This window comes from Salmo trutta, chromosome 24 (genome assembly GCF_901001165.1).
Source record: "Salmo trutta chromosome 24, fSalTru1.1, whole genome shotgun sequence".
NCBI classification, from domain to species: Eukaryota; Metazoa; Chordata; class Actinopteri; order Salmoniformes; family Salmonidae; genus Salmo; species Salmo trutta.
The window spans coordinates 46,168,977-46,191,236 of NC_042980.1; the positions used below are offsets into that span (position 1 = coordinate 46,168,977).

The 22,260-nt window shown below is 41.6% G+C and overlaps 1 protein-coding gene across 1 annotated transcript in view; it reads right to left on the reverse strand.

Moving 5' to 3' along the window:
- Positions 1 to 21,772, reverse strand: part of LOC115161395 (interferon-induced GTP-binding protein Mx-like) — a 28,645-nt gene extending 6,873 nt beyond the window's left edge. The window contains exons 1-8 of the mRNA XM_029712348.1: positions 21,675 to 21,772; positions 13,817 to 13,851; positions 13,266 to 13,447; positions 12,573 to 12,707; positions 1,365 to 1,519; positions 861 to 999; positions 579 to 777; positions 34 to 112 (exon numbers count right to left, since the gene is read on the reverse strand). Of these exons, the coding sequence (XP_029568208.1) occupies positions 34 to 112; positions 579 to 777; positions 861 to 999; positions 1,365 to 1,519; positions 12,573 to 12,707; positions 13,266 to 13,447; positions 13,817 to 13,851; positions 21,675 to 21,722 (972 nt within the window). The 5' untranslated portion in view covers positions 21,723 to 21,772. The remainder of the gene's footprint in view (positions 1 to 33; positions 113 to 578; positions 778 to 860; positions 1,000 to 1,364; positions 1,520 to 12,572; positions 12,708 to 13,265; positions 13,448 to 13,816; positions 13,852 to 21,674) is intronic.
- Between the last annotated feature and the right edge of the window lie 488 nt (positions 21,773 to 22,260).

The following is a 22,260-nucleotide window of genomic DNA, read 5'->3' on the forward strand; positions in this document are numbered from 1 at the left end:
ACAGCTAACTGTAAGGTATGTGGTTGGACTAACCTTGATCTCATTGACCAGGGCATTGCTGAGCTTGGTGGCTAGGCACTTGGTGGTTGCCTTCTCCTCACGCAAGAGGGATCTATACATTGAAATGGAGGGAAAAATAACTAACCCAGTATTTCACAAAAAAAATTGGCCAACAGATTTTACACCTAAAAATGGTATATCCCTTGGCCTACAATGGTCACGCCCCCACAGATATCTAATTAACATAATAAAAATAATTTTAAAAAATCTGTTTATGCTAGAAATATGTGCTAAGCTAACGTATGGAATTATTTTATGATCATACCAAGGATCATTTAGCCATTTGATTTTGAATGTTAAAAAGTACAATTTGCAGAAATGTAAGAGAAGGGAGGGACTCATAAGAAAAGACCATTCATCAACACTACATGGAACTACTCTCAAAGGATATCTGGAAAAATATACTTTTTTCATAAAATCCTGAAACCAACAGTTTGGGGCCCTGAACATTTTCAGATCTGAAGCCATCAACAACAAAGATGCAAGTTCACTTAACACATGGCAAGAACACGTTTTACCTGAAGTGCTCATGATTTCGGAAGAATTCCAACTCCTCCTCAATCGCACAAGTTATTGACATGTTTTCATCAATTTGCTTCTGACCACGACATTTCACAATGACATAGCCCATATTGAGAAAGATTACTTTGTTGTGGACAATTTCCAACACATTCTTCTCTGCTCCCCGGTCTATCAGGTCTGGCTTTGTCAGAATGGCTTGAAGACAAATGAAAAGCATTATGATAACTGCTAATGTAAAAACCCTATAAAAAATACATTCATCTATATAATTTCTTTACCCAGAGTTCTTGTGCCTTCAGGATCCACTTCTTGTGCCATTTTCAGGGCCTCTGTTGTTGCTATGTCAACATTACATGGTACCACCACCAAAATAATGGTTCTCTTATTCTTTATGAATTTCGAAATGAGATTCTTGATCTAGTAAAAAAGGAAGAGGAATGTGACGAAGCAGTCAGGATGCAAGCCTATGACCGAGTTATTTGATTAATCTACGAGAGGGTATCAGACCGCTTGTTACCGTGATATCGCCCTGTGTGGGGCACTCTGTTCTTTATGGTTCTGAAGCTCAACCTTCCTCAAAGCCAACACATTCAAAGTACCTTTCACCAGAATCAACCATCATAGCTACATGTACCTTTCTAGCAATTATGGTATAAAGTCTGTACACCTGGCTGAAACAATTCATCCTTAGTGAATCATTCGATGAAAACCAAGAGTCATGAGAGAACCAAACAATGTACTGGACAAAGTCCAAAAGCTATACACTCTAACGTTAGACTTACTTGGGCTCCAATGTCATCTGGTTGTCCTTTCACAGCCACCCTGGTGATCCCTGGTAAGTCAATCAGACTGAGGTCACACACCGTGGAGGATGTGATCTTTAGAGTGATCAGGTCTTCACATATCCCCACTCCCTTTCCAGCTAACGCGTTCTGAGCTGTTAAATCAATGGGAAAATATTGATGAAATAACAGATGTGTCCATAATTTGTTTGTTTGTCTGTCTTATACCCCCGACAGAACTCTTCTTATTATAATATATATTCTGTAGTTGTCTATGGTAAATACCATACAAACTTTTCCACATTAAATGATAATAGATACGTCAATGTCAATGGCAGTATGTGCCGTTTAAGATAAGGGAGGACAATTATTTGTTTTATGAGCATGGCCTTATTTCTATTACTGCCTATTGGATGACTATCATTCATATTCCATTCACCCAGCTCAATATAACATCGATAAGTTTAGGCTACTACATCATACTAAAATGTTCCCTATACCCTTCATGAGGTTGCTACAACCTAGCCTATGAATGCAAGTTGACTGTGTTTACTGTGGAAGGACCACCAGAGGGTGGTCCTTTCAGAATAGCTCATTAGTACCGTCAGCTGTGCTTAATTGCCGTCTGATCACCTTGACTCACATGCCTGGCTGGGCTACTATCTCTTTCCCCTACAAGAGATCAGAGGGAACCGGCAGTGAGGAGGGCGAAAAGAAAGAAAAGAGTGTTTGCTACTCCAAAGGTGATTAGGGAATTATATGTTTAAAGGTAATGATTAAAGAATTCCACCCTGAAATGTAACTAATTAGTAATTAGTAGTTTATGTAGCATGTATAATGAATAATTAAAGTACTAAATGTAAGTCCAACAAGGTTCAGAAGAGACCTGTGAGGGATAGAAATGTGTGTGTGAGTGTATCTAAGAAAATACCAAGAACAATTCAACTGTGTTTGACCCGACCTGGCTAGAACTCTGAGAAACGTATTATAGGACAAGGAGCATTTTCAAGGTTCCTCTAATCTCGGGGGAATGGAACGGACAGCGCTGGGTGGTGATAAGCAGTGGTGAGAACTCTGGGGAGGGATACAACTCACCTATTGTTCGTGTGTAAGTATGTGCGTAAGTAGGGAGTGAACTATAAAATGGATGTCTTTGTATTATGAACTTCAGAACGTTCTCTGAATAAATTGTACGAACGTTTTGCATAAGCTGAGTCTTTGCCTAATATTATGAGACCCAGAGTCTTAAAAACCTTGTGGATTAGTCAAAGCTTATTGATTGTTAGTTATTATCATTGGGATTGAAAATTCTCGTGACTTAAGGAGAAGACGTTCCTTTCGGAAGACAAAAAGAGGAAGAAGACAAACTACCTCTGGGGGATGGCCACCACGAGAGGGGAGCTATCCATGAACGAATCATCAAGACGGTGAAACTTACGTGATTTATGTTATAGTTTAAAACTTCTTGGGGCTAGGGGGCAGTATTTGCACGGCCGGATAAAAAACGTACCCGATTTAAACTGGTTACTACTCTTTTCCAGAAACGAAAATATGCATATAATTAGTATATGTGGATAGAAAGCACTCTAAAGTTTCTAAAACTGTTTGAATGGTGTCTGTGAGTATAACAGAACTCATATGGCAAGCAAAAACCTGAGAGAAATCCTACCAGGAAGTGGAAATCTGGATGGGTGGGCTCTATTCAAGTCATTGTCTATTGAACACACCGTGACGTGGTAATCATTGTGCACTTCCTAAGGCTTCCACTAGATGTCGACATTCTTTCTAAAGTTGTTTGAGGCGTCTACGATGAACAGAGACCTTATGAGAGGGCTGGGAGGTTGGTCACCCAGGGAAGGCCATCGCGTCATAGGTGCGCGCCCACGCGAGAGTTTGCTCCGTACCAAAACGTTTTCAAGACACAGGAACCATCCAGTTGAAATAATACTGAATCTTCACATTCTCAAGTCCCTAAAGATTGATGCTTTACAACGTTTGACATGTTTGAACGAACGTAAATATATATTTTTTGACAGTTCGTCCTGAGATTTTCGGCGCGCTACCAACATTTTTAGTAGCTGAACGTAACGCGCGAACAACATGGAGTTATTTGGACATAAATTATGGATTATATCGAACAAAACAACATTTGTTGTGGACCTGGGATTCCTGGAAGTGCCTTCTGATGAAGACTACTAAAGGTAAGTGAATATTTATAATGCTATATAATATATTAGATGCTCCAAGATGGCGCCTAACTGTATTGTGTAGTGTATTTTTCTGAGCTCACTACTCCGATTATTGCAAAGTGTGCCTTCCCAGTAAAGTTATTTTGAAATCTGTCAATGCGGTTACATTCAAGAGATGTTCATCTATAATTCTTTGAATGACAGTTTAATATTTTATAAACGTTTTGACGAGTAATTTTGTAAATTGTAGTGCTGATTCACCGAGTGAAAATATTTTTTGAACGTCACGCCCCAATGTAAAATGCTGTTTTTATATATAAATATGAACTTTATCAAACAAAAAATGCATGTATTGTGTAACATGATGTCCTAGGAGTGTCATCTGATGACGATTGTCAAAGGTTAGTGCTGCATTTACCTGTGGTTTGGTTTTTTGTGATGCATGTAGTTGCTTGGAAAATGGATGTGTGATTATTTCTGGCTACTCTAGTAACATAATCTAACGTTTTGCTTTCGCTGTAAAGCCTTTTTGAAATCGGACAACGTGGTTACATCAAGGAGAGTCTTATCTTTCAAATGGTGTAAAATAGTCATATGTTTGAGAAATTGAAGTTATAGCATTTTTAAGGGTTTTGTATCTCGCGCCACGCACTGCCACTGGCTGTTGAGTAGAGTGGGACGCTGATGTCCCAGGTGTTCCAGACAGGTTAAAGATACTCATCTGGTGTTCCTTTCTTCTGTAAAGAAGAAGATTTATGTTTTCCTTGGGAGATCATCATTGATTGTGTCATGACGTTGGCCTGTGGGTAAGGTTTATGACCCCCCCCATAAATACCTTTCTCCCTTCCCCTCTCTTACTGACCCTACTGAAGGACTGCTGTCCTGTTAAATATAGAGAGTCTGGGAACATCAAACAAATGGGGAAAGGAACCATATTTTGGTAATAAAACCAGTTGGAAATATGCTTGATAACGTAATGAGTATGTATGTCAGTTCGTTGTTATCTGTTACATTATGACTGATGACAGGACGACATAAACTGTACCTGGGAAAGTATACACCCTCTAGTTATCAGAGTCACATGGAATTGTTATGCAATGGAAATGTTTGATATTGAAATTGTTTGTTAGGAGATTAAATGTAATTTTAGCTTCCAAATGAGAGATTTGGGTTTTCATAAGGAAAGTGCCCTGCTTGATCAGTGGCCCACCCCTGTGAAGAGGAGGGGTTATAAACGATGAAACACATCCTTCCCCCCTCTCCACTATATAAGCCTTTGACGAAAAGATAACCACGTTGTTCCAGTACGGGAGGTCTGCAGCCTCTACGTTAGAAGGGCACACATGTCAAGGACAGAACTAAGCCAACATCGGCGTGAGCTATGGTATGAACTGGTATGAACTTTGAGCTTATTCACTACAGAAGTGATACTTCCTAGCCATTGAGTTAGCAGCGGCCGCTGAAGACGTGGGCTAGGAAAGGACGGACGACGGATCCAGTCTAACAGACGGACGAAGATACCACCACGTATCCAATTTACCACCAGAGACATTGTTCCGAGTACAGGAAGATATGTTGGCCAACCCGGCCAGCATCTACGACCAATCTACCGAAGCGCAGCTCAGAGTAAATATCTATTGCCTTCATGCCTTCATGTCACATCCGTTTCCTGCTTCCGGTCACAACTTGCAGACTTGTTTACGCTGTTGTGCGTTTTTGTTGCCGTTTTCACTTTGCTACCTGACGGTTTTTACTTTTTCATTACCGTATATTTTTACTTTTTCCCTCACTCAACTTTTTTTTTCATTCAACTTTCCTACCCCGGAGGTTTTATCTGGACATGGTTCGTCAGGACTTCAAACAGCCGAAGCTAAGTAACATTAACATGATGCCTTCTAATTGCAGTCGTTGTACTCATAATATACAGGAGAACGATCGCCTTACGGCAAGGATAGCTGTGCTGCAAGCCCAGCTTCAGACGCAATCGTTAGGCAAGGGTCATTTCAGTGTAGGAAAGGATGAAACAGCGTCTGTGCCACCAGCAAGTACAGATAGTAACGTTAGTATAAACCCCCTCGCACGGTCCCCGCAGCCGGACATCTTTCTCATGGCTTCTGGAGGGAAACGCTGTAGGAATGCTCAACCGGTGTCGCTTATTCAGCCGACAGAAACTTTCAACCGGTTCTCCCCGTTAAGCGAGTCGGAGTCGGAGGCCGAGACTTCTCTGGTCTCTGCTCCTCCCGCTGTGGGGTCTGAGACGCCGACGGCTCCCACCATTAGCTCTGACAAATTGAAAACCCTAGTCATTGGCGACTCCATTACCCGCAGTATTAGACTTAAAACTAATCATCCAGCGATCATACACTGTTTACCAGGGGGCAGGGCTACCGACGTTAAGGCTAATCTAAAGACGGTGCTGGCTAAAGCTAAAACTGGCGAGTGTAGAGAGTATAGAGATATTGTTATCCACGTCGGCACCAACGATGTTAGGATGAAACAGTCAGAGGTCACCAAGCGCAATATAGCTTCAGCGTGTAAATCAGCTAGAAAGATGTGTCGGCATCGAGTAATTGTCTCTGGCCCCCTCCCAGTTAGGGGGAGTGATGAGCTCTACAGCAGAGTCTCACAACTCAATCGCTGGATGAAAACTGTTTTCTGCCCCTCCCAAAAGATAGAATTTGTAGATAACTGGCCCTCTTTCTGGGATTCACCCACAAACAGGACCAAGCCTGGCCTGCTGAGGAGTGACGGACTCCATCCTAGCTGGAGGGGTGCTCTCATCTTATCTACGAACATAGACAGGGCTCTAACTCCTCTAGCTCCACAATGAAATAGGGTGCAGGCCAGGCAACAGGCTGTTAGCCAGCCTGCCAGCTTAGTGGAGTCTGCCACTAGCACAGTTAGCGTAGTCAGCTCAGCTTTCCCCATTGAGACCGTGTCTGTGCCTCGATCTTGGTTGGGCAAAATTAAAAATGGCGGTGTTCGCTTCAGTAATCTTACTAGTATAAAGACCTCCTCCATTCCTGCCATTATTGAAAGAGATTGTGATACTTCACATCTCAAAATTGGGTTACTTAATGTTAGATCCCTCACTTCCAAGGCAGTTATAGTCAATGAACTAATCACTGATCATAATCTTGATGTGATTGGCCTGACTGAAACATGGCTTAAGCCTGATGAATTTACTGTGTTAAATGAGGCCTCACCCCCTGGTTACACTAGTGACCAAACCCCCCGTGCATCCGGCAAAGGCGGAGGTGTTGCTAACATTTACGATAGCAAATTTCAATTTACAAAAAAAAAAACAATGACGTTTTCGTCTTTTGAGCTTCTAGTCATGAAATCTATGCAGCCTACTCAATCACTTTTTATAGCTACTGTTTACAGGCCTCCTGGGCCATATGCAGTGTTCCTTACTGAGTTCCCTGAATTCCTATCGGATCTTGTAGTCATAGCAGATAATATTCTAATTTTTGGTGACTTTAACATTCACATGGAAAAGTCCACAGACCCACTCCAAAAGGCTTTCGGAGCCATCATCGACTCAGTGGGTTTTGTCCAACATGTTTCTGGACCTACTCACTGCCACAGTCATACTCTGGACCTAGTTTTGTCCCATGGAATAAATGTTGTGGATCTTAATGTTTTTCCTCATAATCCTGGATTATCGGACCACCATTTTATTGTGTTTACAATTGCAACAAATAATCTGCTCAGACCCCAACCAAGGAAGATTAAAAGTCGTGCTATAAATTCTCAGACAACCCAAAGATTCCTTGATGCCCTTCCAGACTCCCTCTGCCTACCCAAGGACGTCAGAGGACAAGAATCAGTTAACCACCTAACCGAGGAACTCAATTCAACCTTGCGCAATACCCTAGATGCAGTTGCACCCCTAAAAATTAAAAACATCTGTCATAAGAAACTAGCTCCCTGGTATACAGAAAATACACGAGCTCTGAAGCAAGCTTCCAGAAAATTGGAACGGAAATGGCGCCACACTAAACTGGAAGTCTTCCGACTAGCTTGGAAAGACAGTACCGTGCAGTATCGAAGAGCCCTCACTGCTGCACGATCATCCTATTTTTCCAACTTAATTGAGGAAAATAAGAACAATCCGAAATTTCTTTTTGACACTGTCGCAAAGCTAACTAAAAAGCAGCATTCGCAAATGGAGGATGGCTTTCACTTCAGCAGTAATAAATTTATGAACTTTTTTGAGGAAAAGATCATGATCATTAGAAAGCAAATTACGGACTCCTCTTTAAATCTGGGTATTCCTCCAGGGCTTCATTGTCCAGAGTCTGCACAACTCTGCCAGGACCTTGGCTCAAGGGAGATACTAAAGTGTTTTAGTACTATATCTCTTGACACAATGATGAAAATAATCATGGCCTCCAAACCCTCAAGCTGCATACTGGACCCTATTCCAACTAAACTACTGAAAGAGCTGCTTCCTGTGCTTGGCCCTCCTATGTTGAACATAATAAACGGCTCTCTATCCACCGGATGTGTACCAAGCTCACTAAAAGTGGCAGTAATAAAGCCTCTCTTGAAAAAGCCGAATCTTGACCCAGAAATTATAAAAAACTATCGGCCTATATCGAATCTTCCATTCCTCTCAAAAATGTTAGAAAAAGTTGTTGCGCAGCAACTCACTGCCTTCCTGAAGACAAACAATGTATACGAAACGCTTCAGTCTGGTTTTAGACCCCATCATAGCACTGAGACTGCACTTGTGAAGGTAGTAAATGACCTTTTAATGACGTCAGACCGAGGCTCTGCATCTGTCCTCATGCTCCTAGATCTTAGTGCCGCTTTTGATACCATCGATCACCACATTCTTTTGGAGAGATTGGAAACCCAAATTGGTCTACATGGACAAGTTCTGGCCTGGTTTAGATCTTATCTGTCGGAAAGATATCAGTTTGTCTCTGTGAATGGTTCGTCCTCTGACAAATCAATTGTAAATTTCGGTGTTCCTCAAGGTTCCGTTCTAGGACCACTATTGTTTTCACTATATATTTTACCTCTTGGGGATGTCATTCGAAAACATAATGTTAAATTTCACTGCTATGCGGACGACACACAGCTGTACATTTCAATGAAACATGGTGAAGCCCCAAAATTGCTCTCGCTAGAAGCCTGTGTTTCAGACATAAGGAAGTGGATGGCTGCAAATTTTCTACTTTTAAACTCGGACAAAACAGAGATGCTTGTCCTAGGTCCCAAGAAACAAAGAGATCTTCTGTTGAATCTGACAATTAATCTGGATGGTTGTACAGTCGTCTCAAATAAAACTGTGAAGGACCTCGGCGTTACTCTGGACCCTGATCTCTCTTTTGAAGAACATATCAAGACTGCTTCAAGGACAGCTTTTTTCCATCTACGTAACATTGCAAAAATCAGAAACTTTCTGTCCAAAAATGACGCAGAAAAATTAATCCATGCTTTTGTTACTTCTAGGCTCGACTACTGCAATGCTCTACTTTCCGGCTACCCGGATAAAGCACTAAACAAACTTCAGTTAGTGCTAAATACGGCTGCTAGAATCCAGACTAGAACCAAAAAATTTGATCATATTACTCCAGTGCTAGCTTCCCTACACTGGCTTCCTGTTAAGGCAAGGGCTGATTTCAAGGTTTTACTGCTAACCTACAAAGCATTACATGGGCTTGCTCCTACCTATCTTTCCGATTTGGTCCTGCCGTACATACCTACACGTACGCTACGGTCACAAGACGCAGGCCTCCTAATTGTCCCTAGAATTTCTAAGCAAACGGCTGGAGGTAGGGCTTTCTCCTATAGAGCTCCATTTTTATGGAATGGTCTGCCTACCCATGTGAGAGACGCAGACTCAGTCTCAACCTTTAAGTCTTTACTGAAGACTTATCTCTTCAGTAGGTCCTATGATTAAGTATAGTCTGGCCCAGGAGTGTGAAGGTGAACGGAAAGGCTGGAGCAACGAACCGCCCTTGCTGTCTCTGCCTTGTCGGTTCCCCTCTTCCCACTGGGATTCTCTGCCTCTAACCCTTTTACAGGGGCTGAGTCACTGACTTACTGGTGTTCTTCCATGCCGTCCATGGGAGGGGTGCGTCACTTGAGTAGGTTGAGCCACTGACGTGGTCTTCCTGTCTGGGTTGGCGCCCCCCCCTTGGGTTGTGCCGTGGCGGACATCTTTGTGGGCTATACTCGGCCTTGTCTTCGGACGGTAAGTTGGTGGTTGTAGATATCCCTCTAGTGGTGTGGGGGCTGTGCTTTGGCAAAGTGGGTGGGGTTATATCCGGCCTGTTTGGCCCTGTCCGGGGGTATCATCGGATGGGGCCACAGTGTCTTCTGATCCCTCCTGTCTCAGCCTCCAGTATTTATGCTGCAGTAGTTTATGTGTCGGGGGGCTAGGGTCAGTCTGTTACATCTGGAGTATTCTCTTGTCTTATCCGGTGTCCTGTGTGAATGTAAATATGCTCTCTCTAATTCTCTTTCTTTCTTTCTTTCTCTCGGAGGACCTGAGCCCTAGGACTACCTGGCATGATGACTCCTTGCTGTCCCCAGTCCACCTGGCCATGCTGCTGCTCCAGTTTCAACTGTTCTGCCTGCGGCTACGGAACCCTGACCTGTTCACCGGACGTGCTTGTTGCACCCTCGACAATTACTATGATTATTATTATTTGACCATGCTGGTCATTTACGAACATTTTAACATCTTGACTATGTTCTGTTATAATATCCACCCGGCACAGCCAGAAGAGGACTGGCCACCCCTCATAGCCTGGTTCCTCTCTAGGTTTCTTCCTAGGTTTTTGGCCTTTCTCAGGAGTTTTTCCTAGGGAGTTTTTCCCAGCCACCGTGCTTCTTTCACATGCATTGCTTGCTGTTTGGGGTTTTAGGCTGGGTTTCTGTACAGCACTTTGAGATTTCAGCTGATGTACGAAGGGCTATATAAATAAATTTGATTTGATTTGATTTGATTTATTGCATTTACCTTTTCCAAATGGGCGGTAATTTAGAATGCATAAGATAATGTATTTACGATAGCATAGCTGCTGTTTGTGGTTCCTAAGTCTTCCCGCTCTTTCATTCAAGCCCAACCCCCTTTCCTTTGTGTAACCAGGTTCCGTCCACCGGGACGTTTTCTGTATGACATCATTGGTATTCTGTGTATATGTAATTCTGTGTGATTAGTTTAGGTATTTAGTAAATAAATAATTAAATCCAATTTTGTATTGCTCATTCAACTTGTTAGCCAGGGTTCGTGAAGATTTTATAACTTTCATTATGAGACTGAAAATAAGATAAGGGTTAATATTGACTGCTATCGATGTAAAATATTACTAAGTATTTTAAGAGTTTATTCGGAAGATAACGGCTCTATAAACGTTCTTCCGTGGTGCCCCGGCTTTCTAGTTAATTACATTTACATGATTAGCTTAATCAGGTAATATTAATTACCGAGAAATCATTTTATAGGTTAGCATGTCATATCACTTAATCCGGCATAGCCAAAGACACGACAATTTTGTTGGAGTGTTTGGGTGAAATGAAATACCTCAATAGAGAACTTTGTTCAATTAAGAAAACATACTCCTGACTCGTTTATTCCACCTTTCCGCTTTTGAACAACATCAAATTACTTGGTCCGCTCACACAACGCAGGTGCATTTTTTAGTAATCAAGGTGACAGACAGACATTGACACATTCAATACCTCCTTGCACACTCTTGCCTGCATCTAGTTGATCTAGGGTGTAATCATTAGTCAGTTCAAAACGGGAGTTTCTATTGGACAAATTCAGGTCTGTTTATCCTTGTTTTGTTCCGTTTGCTTCCGTTTAAGAAACATTTTTCAACAGAATTGGTGGAATGAATACACGCCTGATCACACGCAATCACAGTTCACTTTCATAGCAGTCAAATAGAAACAGCATGATCCCTTTGATCACTGTATAGCTAATTCCTTCTCCCACCTACGCGCTCCCCTCCTCTCACCTTTTCCCTTGTGGACTTCAGTGCACAACACATCGGCTGTCTGTGATCAGACGAAAAAACCTTTCCAAGTCAAACCTTCATATCTGCGCTATACACAGCCGACATCGTTGTTACCATATTATATCATCATAGTCAACATAGCTACTAGAGCTAACACGTTAGTAAACCTGTTACAATCATGCAGCACAGTGTTCAGTCAGCAGCAAGCAGTTTAGCAGTTACACCGGCGGGCCCCAGTGGCTAACAATTTATAAAACCTATAAACTTACCTTGACTTGGAAGAGTTCCTTCATTTGATACCCATAGCCAGCTAGCTAACATAGTGTCCCTCTCTGTTTGAGCCAGGTGTTTGAGTAGGCTAAACTAGCTAGCTAACTTCGCTAGCTAAGTAGGTGAAAGTTAAACAAATATGAATAATAGCTAGCTCTCTCTGTCTCTTGCTGCTCCTTAATAATATATTTTTTGAAATGGTTCAAAACTGTTCCTATTGCCTTTCTCTCTATTTGGGTAACCTATTCACCACATGTTATGTATTGCAGTGCTAGCTAGCTGTAGCTTATGCTTTCTGTACTAGATTCATTCTCTGATACTTTGATTGGGTGGACAACTTGTCAGTTTATGTTACAAGAGCTCTGATAGGTTGGAGGTCGTCCTCCAGAAGTTGTCATAATTACTGTGTAAGTCTATGGAAGGGGGTGAGAAACACAAGCCTCGTAGATTTTGTATTGAAGTCAATGTACCAAGAGGAAGATCCTCTGGCTACACAATGTTGCTACTCTACAGAGTGCTGTTGAGGCTACTATAGACCTTCATTGTAAAACCGTGTGTATTAATCAAATATTTGGTGATGTGAATATATTTAGCATATTTTTATTTAAAAAATATAACTTTTTAAATGTTTCGCTATTTAATCAATCTGAAATTTAAAGAGGAGGATGGTCCTCCCCTTCCTCTGAGGAGGAGCCTCCACTGGTTAATGTACAGTGCAGAATAACATGTCTGTGTGTTTGTGTGTGTGTTCGTTCCCATCTGACCTTGTTCAACGTATCTCACAACTTCTGAAGGTTCGTCAAATTCATTGACTTTATCTCTGTATGAGATGACAGCCTCCCATTTCACTGTCCTGTCTTTACAGAGTTGAAGTAGCAGTGGGCACCTGGTGACAATACCTGGAAACAAGGAAGTACCAATGACAGATCATTATACTATATTACAGAACAATCAACACAACAATCAATATGACAGTACAGTCAACAATGGAGAGGGACATGAATTTTATGATAAATATATAACTTCTGCAGGCTAAGGACAACAAGGTTGCTGTAATGTTCTGAAAGCACGTCAGACATTTACAGTGTCTGAATAAATGGTTAGAAAACTCATGTACAGTTAACATTTTCTGAAAGGTTTTTCTGTGGTTATCAAGTTAATTTGAAGATTCTAAACTTTTCAGTAATGTCCGTGTCTCTGTGGTCCTATTGTACTGTCTGTTTCCTGACCTCGTCTATGGACACAGATAATGTGAAAACCTGCTTCAGGGTTGTTTACCTAGCCACTGGCATCAATCGCCAACTTCAGCATTTTCAAACCAAAAACGAGTCAATGCACAAATCATGTCTAAGTTCCACAATCACTTTCAGACTTTCTGTGATTTGGAATGACATTTAAAATGCTAATTTTGATTTTAATTGTTTTTTGTATGTTCAGGAAACAATACAGATTCTCACCAGTCCCTCTGGGCAGCGCCACCCCAGAAAGGGTCTCAAGCACAGAGCTTTTTCCTGAACTCTGGTCTCCCACCACAGCAATGGTTGGCAGTGGAAGCTCCTTATCTATCCCTATGGATCTCATGTCATCTATTAAGTCTATGAAGGGCCGGACCTTCTCCGCCAGCTGGTCTTGGAACATCCTGATGGAATGTCAGGGATACAAAACAATGCCATTATGAATGGTTAATTTGTTGATAGACATGCATGGCAAAATTCATTGTTTGACACAGTTTTTATAGTTAGTGTCTTACTATTGTTTGAACTACATGGGATGAGAAAATGAATTCCCCAAAAATGTTAATACTACACCATGTGTAACAAAATGTCCCACTATTTACTGTATAAATTATCACCACTGTATAAATAATCACCATCACCATGAAATTGAGATAATTAGGATCATAGTATTGTGGTACAGCGTAATTCAGAGTAGTACTGCAAGGGTGCAAATAACAAGTTGAAAATCCTTCATCATTTCAAAACCAAAAACTGAAGTAATGTTGTCCCACCTCGGTCCATCGTCATAAGATATGTCTCTCTTCCGCTGAAATAAAAGAGAATGAAAGCTAAACCATTTAGATGAAAATACAGAATAACAGCAATGCATCTGTATTTTGAACTGAAGTAATTATAATCTAAATCATCACATCACTATAACATAAGAGGAGATACAGTCTCATATGCCCATATCAGAAGCTTACAATTTGCCAACTCTAATACACTGGGTATACCAAACATTAAGAACAACTTCCTACTGTTGAGTTGCTAGATGAGAATCTTGTAAAAATTAAAGTGTAGGGTAGAAACTGAATAATAAATTAATTTCATGATGTTAAAGATTAGACTAGACTATTAGATTAGAATGTATTTATCCCCTAGGTCAATGTCTATTGGATTATAACTTGGTACACTATATATACAAAAGTTTGTGGACACCCCATCAAATTAGTGGATTTGGCTATTTCAGCCACACCCATTGCTGACAGGTGTATAAAATCAAGCACACAGCCATGTAATCTCCATAGACATTGGCAGAAGAATGGCCTTACTGAAGAGCTCAGTGACTTTCAATGTGGCACAGTCATAAGATGCCACCTTTCCAACAAGTCAGTTCGTCAAATTTCAGCCCTGCTAAAGCTTCCCCGGTCAACAGTAAATGCTGTTTGGAGGAAATTATTTAATTACCTACTATACAGTTTAACTTGTTGGACTTACACTAGGATAGGGGCGCCACAGCGCATTTTGGAAAAAAATCGTTCCCATTTTCAACGGCCTACTAATCAAAGTCAGAAGCTAGGACATGCATATACTTATTTTATATGGATAGAAAACACCCTAAATTTTCTAAAACTGTTTGAATGGTGTCTGTGAGTATAACAGAACTCGTATGGCAGTCAAAACCCCGAGACCGATTGAACCAGGAAGTGGAAATCTGAATTGTCGACTCGACTTCACAGCCTTACCTATAAATCACAACGTAAAAAAATGATAATTGAGCACTTTCCAGTGCTTCCACTAGATGTCCCCAGTCTTTACAAAGTGTTTTGAGGGTTCTGCGGTGGAAACTCAGTGAAAGAGACGATGTGGCAATTGGTCACAGTCGGAGGGCCATGAGCATTGTGACGTTGGCGGCCGTGTCTGCCCCCACCTTTGGAAGTTTTTTGAAACACAATGAAATCGTCCCACTTGAATCTGATTGGCTCTCTTGTTGAAACAGGCCCTGACGATTACTTGATACAACGTTTGACATGTTTGAACGACCCTAACTTACCGTAAACAGTCATTTTGCATTAGACAGCTGCCGCCCACGGATCGACATTTGATTACAGCCTTAGGACGCGCTAACAAGAGGAAGCTAATGGAACATAAAGCATGGACTTTTTCGACCGAAAATACATTTGTCATGGACCTGGGACATCGGGAAGTGATTTCTGATGAAGACAACTAAAGGTGAGGGATTATTGGCGATATTATACAATATCAGATGTTACGTGCTATTGTTCACAGGTGGCGCCGAGCTAGGTTTTCGAGCTCAATTTCTGGGTATCGCATCCCATTTGATCTCAAAGTGTGATTACCCTGTAAAGTTAATTTAAAATCTGTTTTGACTGGTGTTTTCAAGAGATATTCATCTATAAATCTTAGATTGACAATATAAAAAAAAAAAATCGTTTTCGAATAGTTATTTATAAAATTGTAGCACTGTTTCCCGGGACGCATTTTATGGGAAATTGTTAGTCAACCTCAGGTGCCGATGTAAAATGCTGTTTTTATATAGAAATATGACCTTTATTGAACAAAAGATTGCATGCTGTGTGTAACATGATGTCCTAGGTGTGTCATCTGATGAAGTTTGTAAAAGGTTAGTGCTGCATTTAGCTGTTTTTTGGTTATATGTGATGGGTGTGCTTGCTCGGAAAATTCATATGATGCGACTTTTACCATGTACTCCTCTAACATAATCTAATATTGTGCTTTTCCTGTAAAACCTTTTTGAAATCGGACAACGAGGGTCGATTCAAGAGAGGTGTATCTATAAAACGATATGAGACAGCCCTATATTTGAAAAAAAAAATATATTGAATTTCGTTATGTTAATGTCGCTAGGAGTTTTCGCTGGAAAATGATCCCGCTAACGGGATGGTAGGCTGAAGAAGTTAATTAAACCGAACTATACATTTTTTACCCTGAGAATTGTCCATTGTTATATGTTAGTATTTTTTGCTGATACAGGATTGTTTTATGTGACTTAGTCATAAGTCCGGGCGTACAGATAAGAGCCGTTTAGGTGTGTCCTCAGTATGTGACATCCTGTTTTCACAATCTACAGGAACGTAGATGGGTGGAAACATGCAGGAAGGAACAGACAATGGTGGCAACGTCAGGTATCTTAAACCTGTTGGGGATAGGGGCAGTATTTTCACGGCCGGATAAAAAACGTACCCGATTTAATCTGGTTACTACTCCTGCCCAGTAACTAGAATATGCATATAATTGTTTGATTTGGATAGAAAACACGCTAAAGTTTCTAAAACTGTTTGAATGGTGTCTGTGAGTATAACAGAACTCATTTGGCAGGCCAAAACCTGAGAAGATTCCAAACAGGAAGCGCTCTCTCTGACCATTTCATGGCCTTCTTGATCATCTCTAACCAAAACAGGGGATCTCTGGCATGACGTGACATTTTCTAACGCTCCCATAGGCTCTCAGAAGGCGCCAGAACGATGAATGGTGGCTTTGCAGGCCCTGGCTGAAAAACATTAGCGCATTTTTATAGTGGTCGATCAGAGGACAATGAGACTGGAGGCGCGTGCACGAGCCAACACCATGTTTACTTTTTCTCTCTTTGATTGAAAACAACGACTCCCGGTTGGAATATTATCGCTTTTTTATGAGAAAAATAGCATAAAAATTGATTTTAAACAGCGGTTGACATGCTTCGAAGTACGGTAATGGAATATTTTGAATGTTTTTGTCACGAAATGCGTCGGGCGCGTCACCCTTCTTTACCCATCGGAAAGTGTCTTGAACGCACGAACAAAATGCCGCTTTTTGGATATAACTATGGATTATTTGGAACCAAACCAACATTTGTTATTGAAGTAGAAGTCCTGGGAGTGCATTCTGACGAAGACAGCGAAGGTAATCAAACTTTTCTAATAGTAAATCGGAGTTTGGTGAGTACCACACTTGGTGGGTGTCAAAATAGCTAGCCTGTGATGGCCGGGCTATCTACTCAGAATATTACAAAATGTGCTTTCACTGAAAAGCTATTTTAAAATCAGACATAGCGAGTGCATAAAGGAGTTCTGTATCTATAATTCTTAAAATAATTGTTATGTTTTTTGTGAACGTTTATCGTGAGTAATTTAGTAAATTCACCGGAAGTGTTCAGTGGGAATGCTAGTCACATGCTAGTCACTTGCTAATTTAAAAAGCTGGTTTTTGATATAAAAATGAACTTGATTGAACAAAACATGCATGTATTGTATAACATAATGTCCTAGGATTGTCATCTGATGAAGATCAAAGGTTAGTGCTGCATTTAGCTGTGGTTTGGGTTTATGTGACATTATATGCTAGCTTGAAAAATGGGTGTCTGATTATTTCTGGCTGGGTACTCTGCTGACATAATCTAATGTTTTGCTTTCGTTGTAAAGCCTTTTTGAAATCGGACAGTGTGGTTAGAAAATAGTCATATGTTTGAGAAATTGAAGTAATAGCATTTCTAAGGTTTTTGAATAACGCGCCACGGGATTCCACTGGCTGTTGAATAGGTGGGACGCCACCTAGCCCATAGAAGTTAATCTGCACAGACAAGCTAAATCAGCGTTTACACACCATGTTCCGTCCCTGTTTCCACCCATCTGCTGAACTGCCACGTAGACAAAATAGGTTGTACTTTTTCTATAAGACGAGAGAGACAACTCTGTTCATTGGGCTTTCCTAACAATGCACTGCTGGTTGGTTGCTATGGATTGCTCCATTTTTGTAAATCTTGTACTAAAGTTGATTTGAAGAATACAGTCTCTCTCCTTTTGGTTAGAATTACCACAATAATTGGTGACGAGGATGGGATGCTCACTCCGCTTGCTGATTGCTCCTGGGAGACAGAGGTTAAACTGTGTGCAAGGGCTCTGTTAGACGTGGCTCAGGTTAGCCCACACTCTGACTAAAACAGAGTAGAGAGGGACACGCCTCGGGCCTGCCGGGAGTGTCAGTGAGTGGATACGTCATTCCGGAGAGATAAGATAAACTACCATGACAGCTGCTTTGGTGAAGTGGAAGCAACAACAGCTCAACCCGCAAAGTGGTAGCATTGGACCACCATTGGACTATGGAGCAGTGGAAATGCGTTCTCTGTGGTGATGAATCATGCCTTGCCATCAGCAGTCCGATGGACGAATCTGGGTTTAGCGGATGCCAGGAGAACGCTACCTGCCCCAATGCATAGTGCCAACTGTAAAGGTTGGTGGAGGAGGAATAATGGTCTGGGGCTGTTTTTCATGGTTCGGGCTAGGCCCCTTAGTTCCAGTGAAGGGAAATCTTAATGCTACAGCATACAATTACATTCTAGACGATTCTGTTTTTCCAAATTTGTAGCAAAAGTTTGGGGAGGGCTCTTTCCAGTTTCCAGTTTCAGCATGACAATAACCCCGTGCACAAAGTGAGGTCTGTACAGAAATGGTTTGTCGAGATTAGTGTGGAAGAACTTGACTGGCCTTCACAGAACCCTGGATGCCTCTTTTAGCTGTTAGGTTCTAAATAAACAGAGTTAAAACTGACGGACAACTAGGAAAAGCTAAAACCAACTTTATTCACCCAATGGGTCCAACAGCTGAAAAGACCAAGACATTTTCCCACCAGCATCAGTATTTATACCCCCCTTTAGACAGTCTCCTCCTTCTCTCTAAACATTACATCTTTGTTGCTAGGCAGGAAGTTAAGTGATTTGGGTAATAAACTGTTCCTTCTCCCTTCAAGTGACCTGACCTCGGCCCCCATTCATCACTAATCCACAGCTATCCACCCTTATCAGGGACTCAACCATGTGATTGCCCTTTCCCTTACCTACTAACTCTTCAGATCCCATGGCTCTTATACACCCTCCATTGACACCAGCATATATGTTCCTCATACATGTAACCTATATCGTCTATATATAGCAAGTATTTCAAACTCAAGCTAGAAACCAACATAGACACCCCAAGAGACTAAAATATATTGATTAGATTGAACTAAAGTCACTATAGTATTTTAATTGTATTTTGCCAATTTTTTTTGCTCACAGACAATTTTCAAAAAATGAAATCCGTTAAACATTTAATTTAATTTGTATGACATAAGGTGTTCACCATAGAAAGACTCCCGTGTGGGGCCTTGAATGAGCAACATTTCTTATAATACAATGGAATGGTACAGTGGTATGCCTTCCTGAAGACAAACAATGTATACGAAACGCTTCAGTCTGGTTTTAGACCCCATCATAGCACTGAGACTGCACTTGTGAAGGTGGTAAATTACCTTTTAATGACGTCAGACCGAGGCTCTGCACCTGTCCTCGTGCTCCTAGATCTTAGTGCCGCTTTTGATACCATCGATTACCACATTCTTTTGGAGAGATTGGAAACCCAAATTAGTCTACATGGACAAGTTCTTGCCTGGTTTAGACCTTATCTGTCGGAAAGATATCAGTTTGTCTCTGTGAATGGTTTGTCCTCTGACAAATCAATTGTAAATTTCGGTGTTCCTCAAGGTTCCGTTTTAGGACCACTATTGTTTTCACTATATATTTTACCTCTTGGGGATGTCATTCGAAAACATAATGTTTAATTTCACTGCTATGCGGACGACACACAGCTGTACAGTTCAATGAAACATGGTGAAGCCCCAAAATTGCCCTCGCTAGAAGCTTGTGTTTCAGACATAAAGAAGTGGATGGCTGCAAACTTTCTACTTTTAAACTCGGACAAAACAGAGATGCTTGTTCTAGGTCCCAAGAAACAAAGAGATCTTCTGTTGAATCTGACAATTAATCTGGATGGTTGTACAGTTGTCTCAAATAAAACTGTGAAGGACCTCGGCGTTACTCTGGACCCTGATCTCTCTTTTGAAGAACATATCAAGACTGTTTCAAGGACAGCTTTTTTCCATCTACGTAACATTGCAAAAATCAGAAACTTTCTGTCCAAAAATGACGCAGAAAAATTAAGCCATGCTTTTGTTACTTCTAGGCTGGACTACTGCAATGCTCTACTTTCCAGCTACCCGGATAAAGCACTAAACAAACTTCAGTTAGTGCTAAATACGGCTGCTAGAATCCTGACTAGAACCAAAAAATTTGATCATATTACTCCAGTGCTAGCCTCCCTACACTGGCTTCCTGTTAAGGCAAGGGCTGTTTTCAAGGTTTTACTGCTAACCTACAAAGCATTACATGGGCTTGCTCCTACCTATCTTTCCTATTTGGTCCTGCCGTACATACCTACACGTACGCTACGGTCACAAGACGCAGGCCTCCTAATTGTCCCTAGAATTTCTAAGCAAACGGCTGGAGGTAGGGCTTTCTCCTATAGAGCTCAATTTTTATGGAATGGTCTGCCTACCAATGTGAGAGACGCAGACTCAGTCTCAACCTTTAAGTCTTTACTGAAGACTTATCTCTTCAGTAGGTCCTATTATTAAGTATAGTATGGCCCAGGAGTGTGAAGGTGAACGGAAAGGCTGGAGCAACGAACCGCCCTTGCTGTCTCTGCCTTGCCGGTTCCCCTCTTTACACTGGGATTCTCTGCCTCTAACCCTATTACAGGGGCTAAGTCACTGGCTTACTGGTGTTCTTTCATGCCGTCCATGGGAGGGGTGCGTCACTTGAGTGGGTTGAGTCACTGACGTGGTCTTCCTGTCTGGGTTGGCGCCACCCCTTGGGTTGTGCCATGGCGGAGATCGTTGTGGGCTATACTCGGCCTTGACGGTAAGTTGGTGGTTGGAGACATCCCTCTAGTGGTGTGGGGGCTGTGCTTTGGCAAAGTGGGTGGGGTTATATCCTGCCTGTTTGGCCCTGTCCGGGGGTATCATCGGATGGGGCCACAGTGTCTTCTGATCCCTCCTGTCTCAGCCTCCAATATTTATGCTGCAGTAGTTTATGTGTCGGGGGGCTAGGGTCAGTCTGTTACATCTGGAGTATTTCTCTTGTCTTATCTGGTGTCCTGTGGGAATTTAAATATGCTCTCTCTAATTCTCTCTTTCTCTCTTTCTGTCTTTCTCTCGGAGGACCTGAGACCTAGGACCATGCCTCAGGACTACCTGGCATGATGACTCCTTGCTGTCCCCAGTCCACCTGGCCGTGCTGCTGCTCCAGTTTCAACTGTTCTGCCTGCGGCTATGGAACCCTGACCTGTTCACCGGACGTGCTTGTTGCACCCTCGACAACTACTATGATTATTATTATTTGACCATGCTGGTCATTTATGAACATTTTAACATCTTGACCATGTTCTGTTATAATATCCACCCTGCACAGCCAGAAGAGGACTGGCCACCCCTCATAGCCTGGTTCCTCTCTAGGTTTCTTCCTAGGTTTTTGTCTTTCTAGGGAGTTTTTCCTAGGGAGTTTTTCCTAGCCACCGTGCTTCTTTCACCTGCATTGCTTGCTGTTTGGCGTTTTAGGCTGGGTTTCTGTACAGCACTTTGAGATATCAGCTGATGTACGAAGGGCTATATAAATGCATTTGATTTTGATTTGATTTATAGTAATACAATGGAATGGTACAGTGGTATATTAATACAATGGAATGGTACAGTGGTATAGTAATACAATGGACAGAGCTACAGATGTAGTCCTGGAGATTGACATGCATGCAGAATTACCTTGAAGGAGTGGTTGCTTTCGGGCAGGCAGGTTGCTTGCTGAGTCATTTCAGTTGTTTTAGGCTCTTCTTGTACAGTGGTCTACAGCTCAAATCTTACAGCTTTTATAGAACGCATATACTGTAAAAGTGAAAGTGTTTGATAATTTGATCACGATTGAGGTAAATCATTAGCCTATGAACCAAATTGATAAGACTTTTTTGATAAGGACTTGATTATCCTCTGACTATTTAGTTGTAGGAGGGCCTACGAAAAATACTTTTCCACGGGCCGCGACGGTGTCCTGGGTGGTAGCTGGCTGTCCCCGTTCCCATTCCACCTGGTCGTGTTGCTGATCCAGTTTCTGCTGTTCTGAATGCGTCTATGGAATGCTGACCTGTTCACCGGACGTGCTACATTGCCCTGGACCTGCTGTTTTGACCCTCTCTCTGATTCTGTGAATTGTTTGAATCTGTTTGTATCTGACTGCATTATGTGAGTTGAATGTGTGCTGAGTGCTGACCTTAAGAAAGTATTTATTTGCCTAAGTAGACAATAAAGGTAATCTAATCTTGTATCTGTTCCTGTACTTTAAAAACAGAGTGAT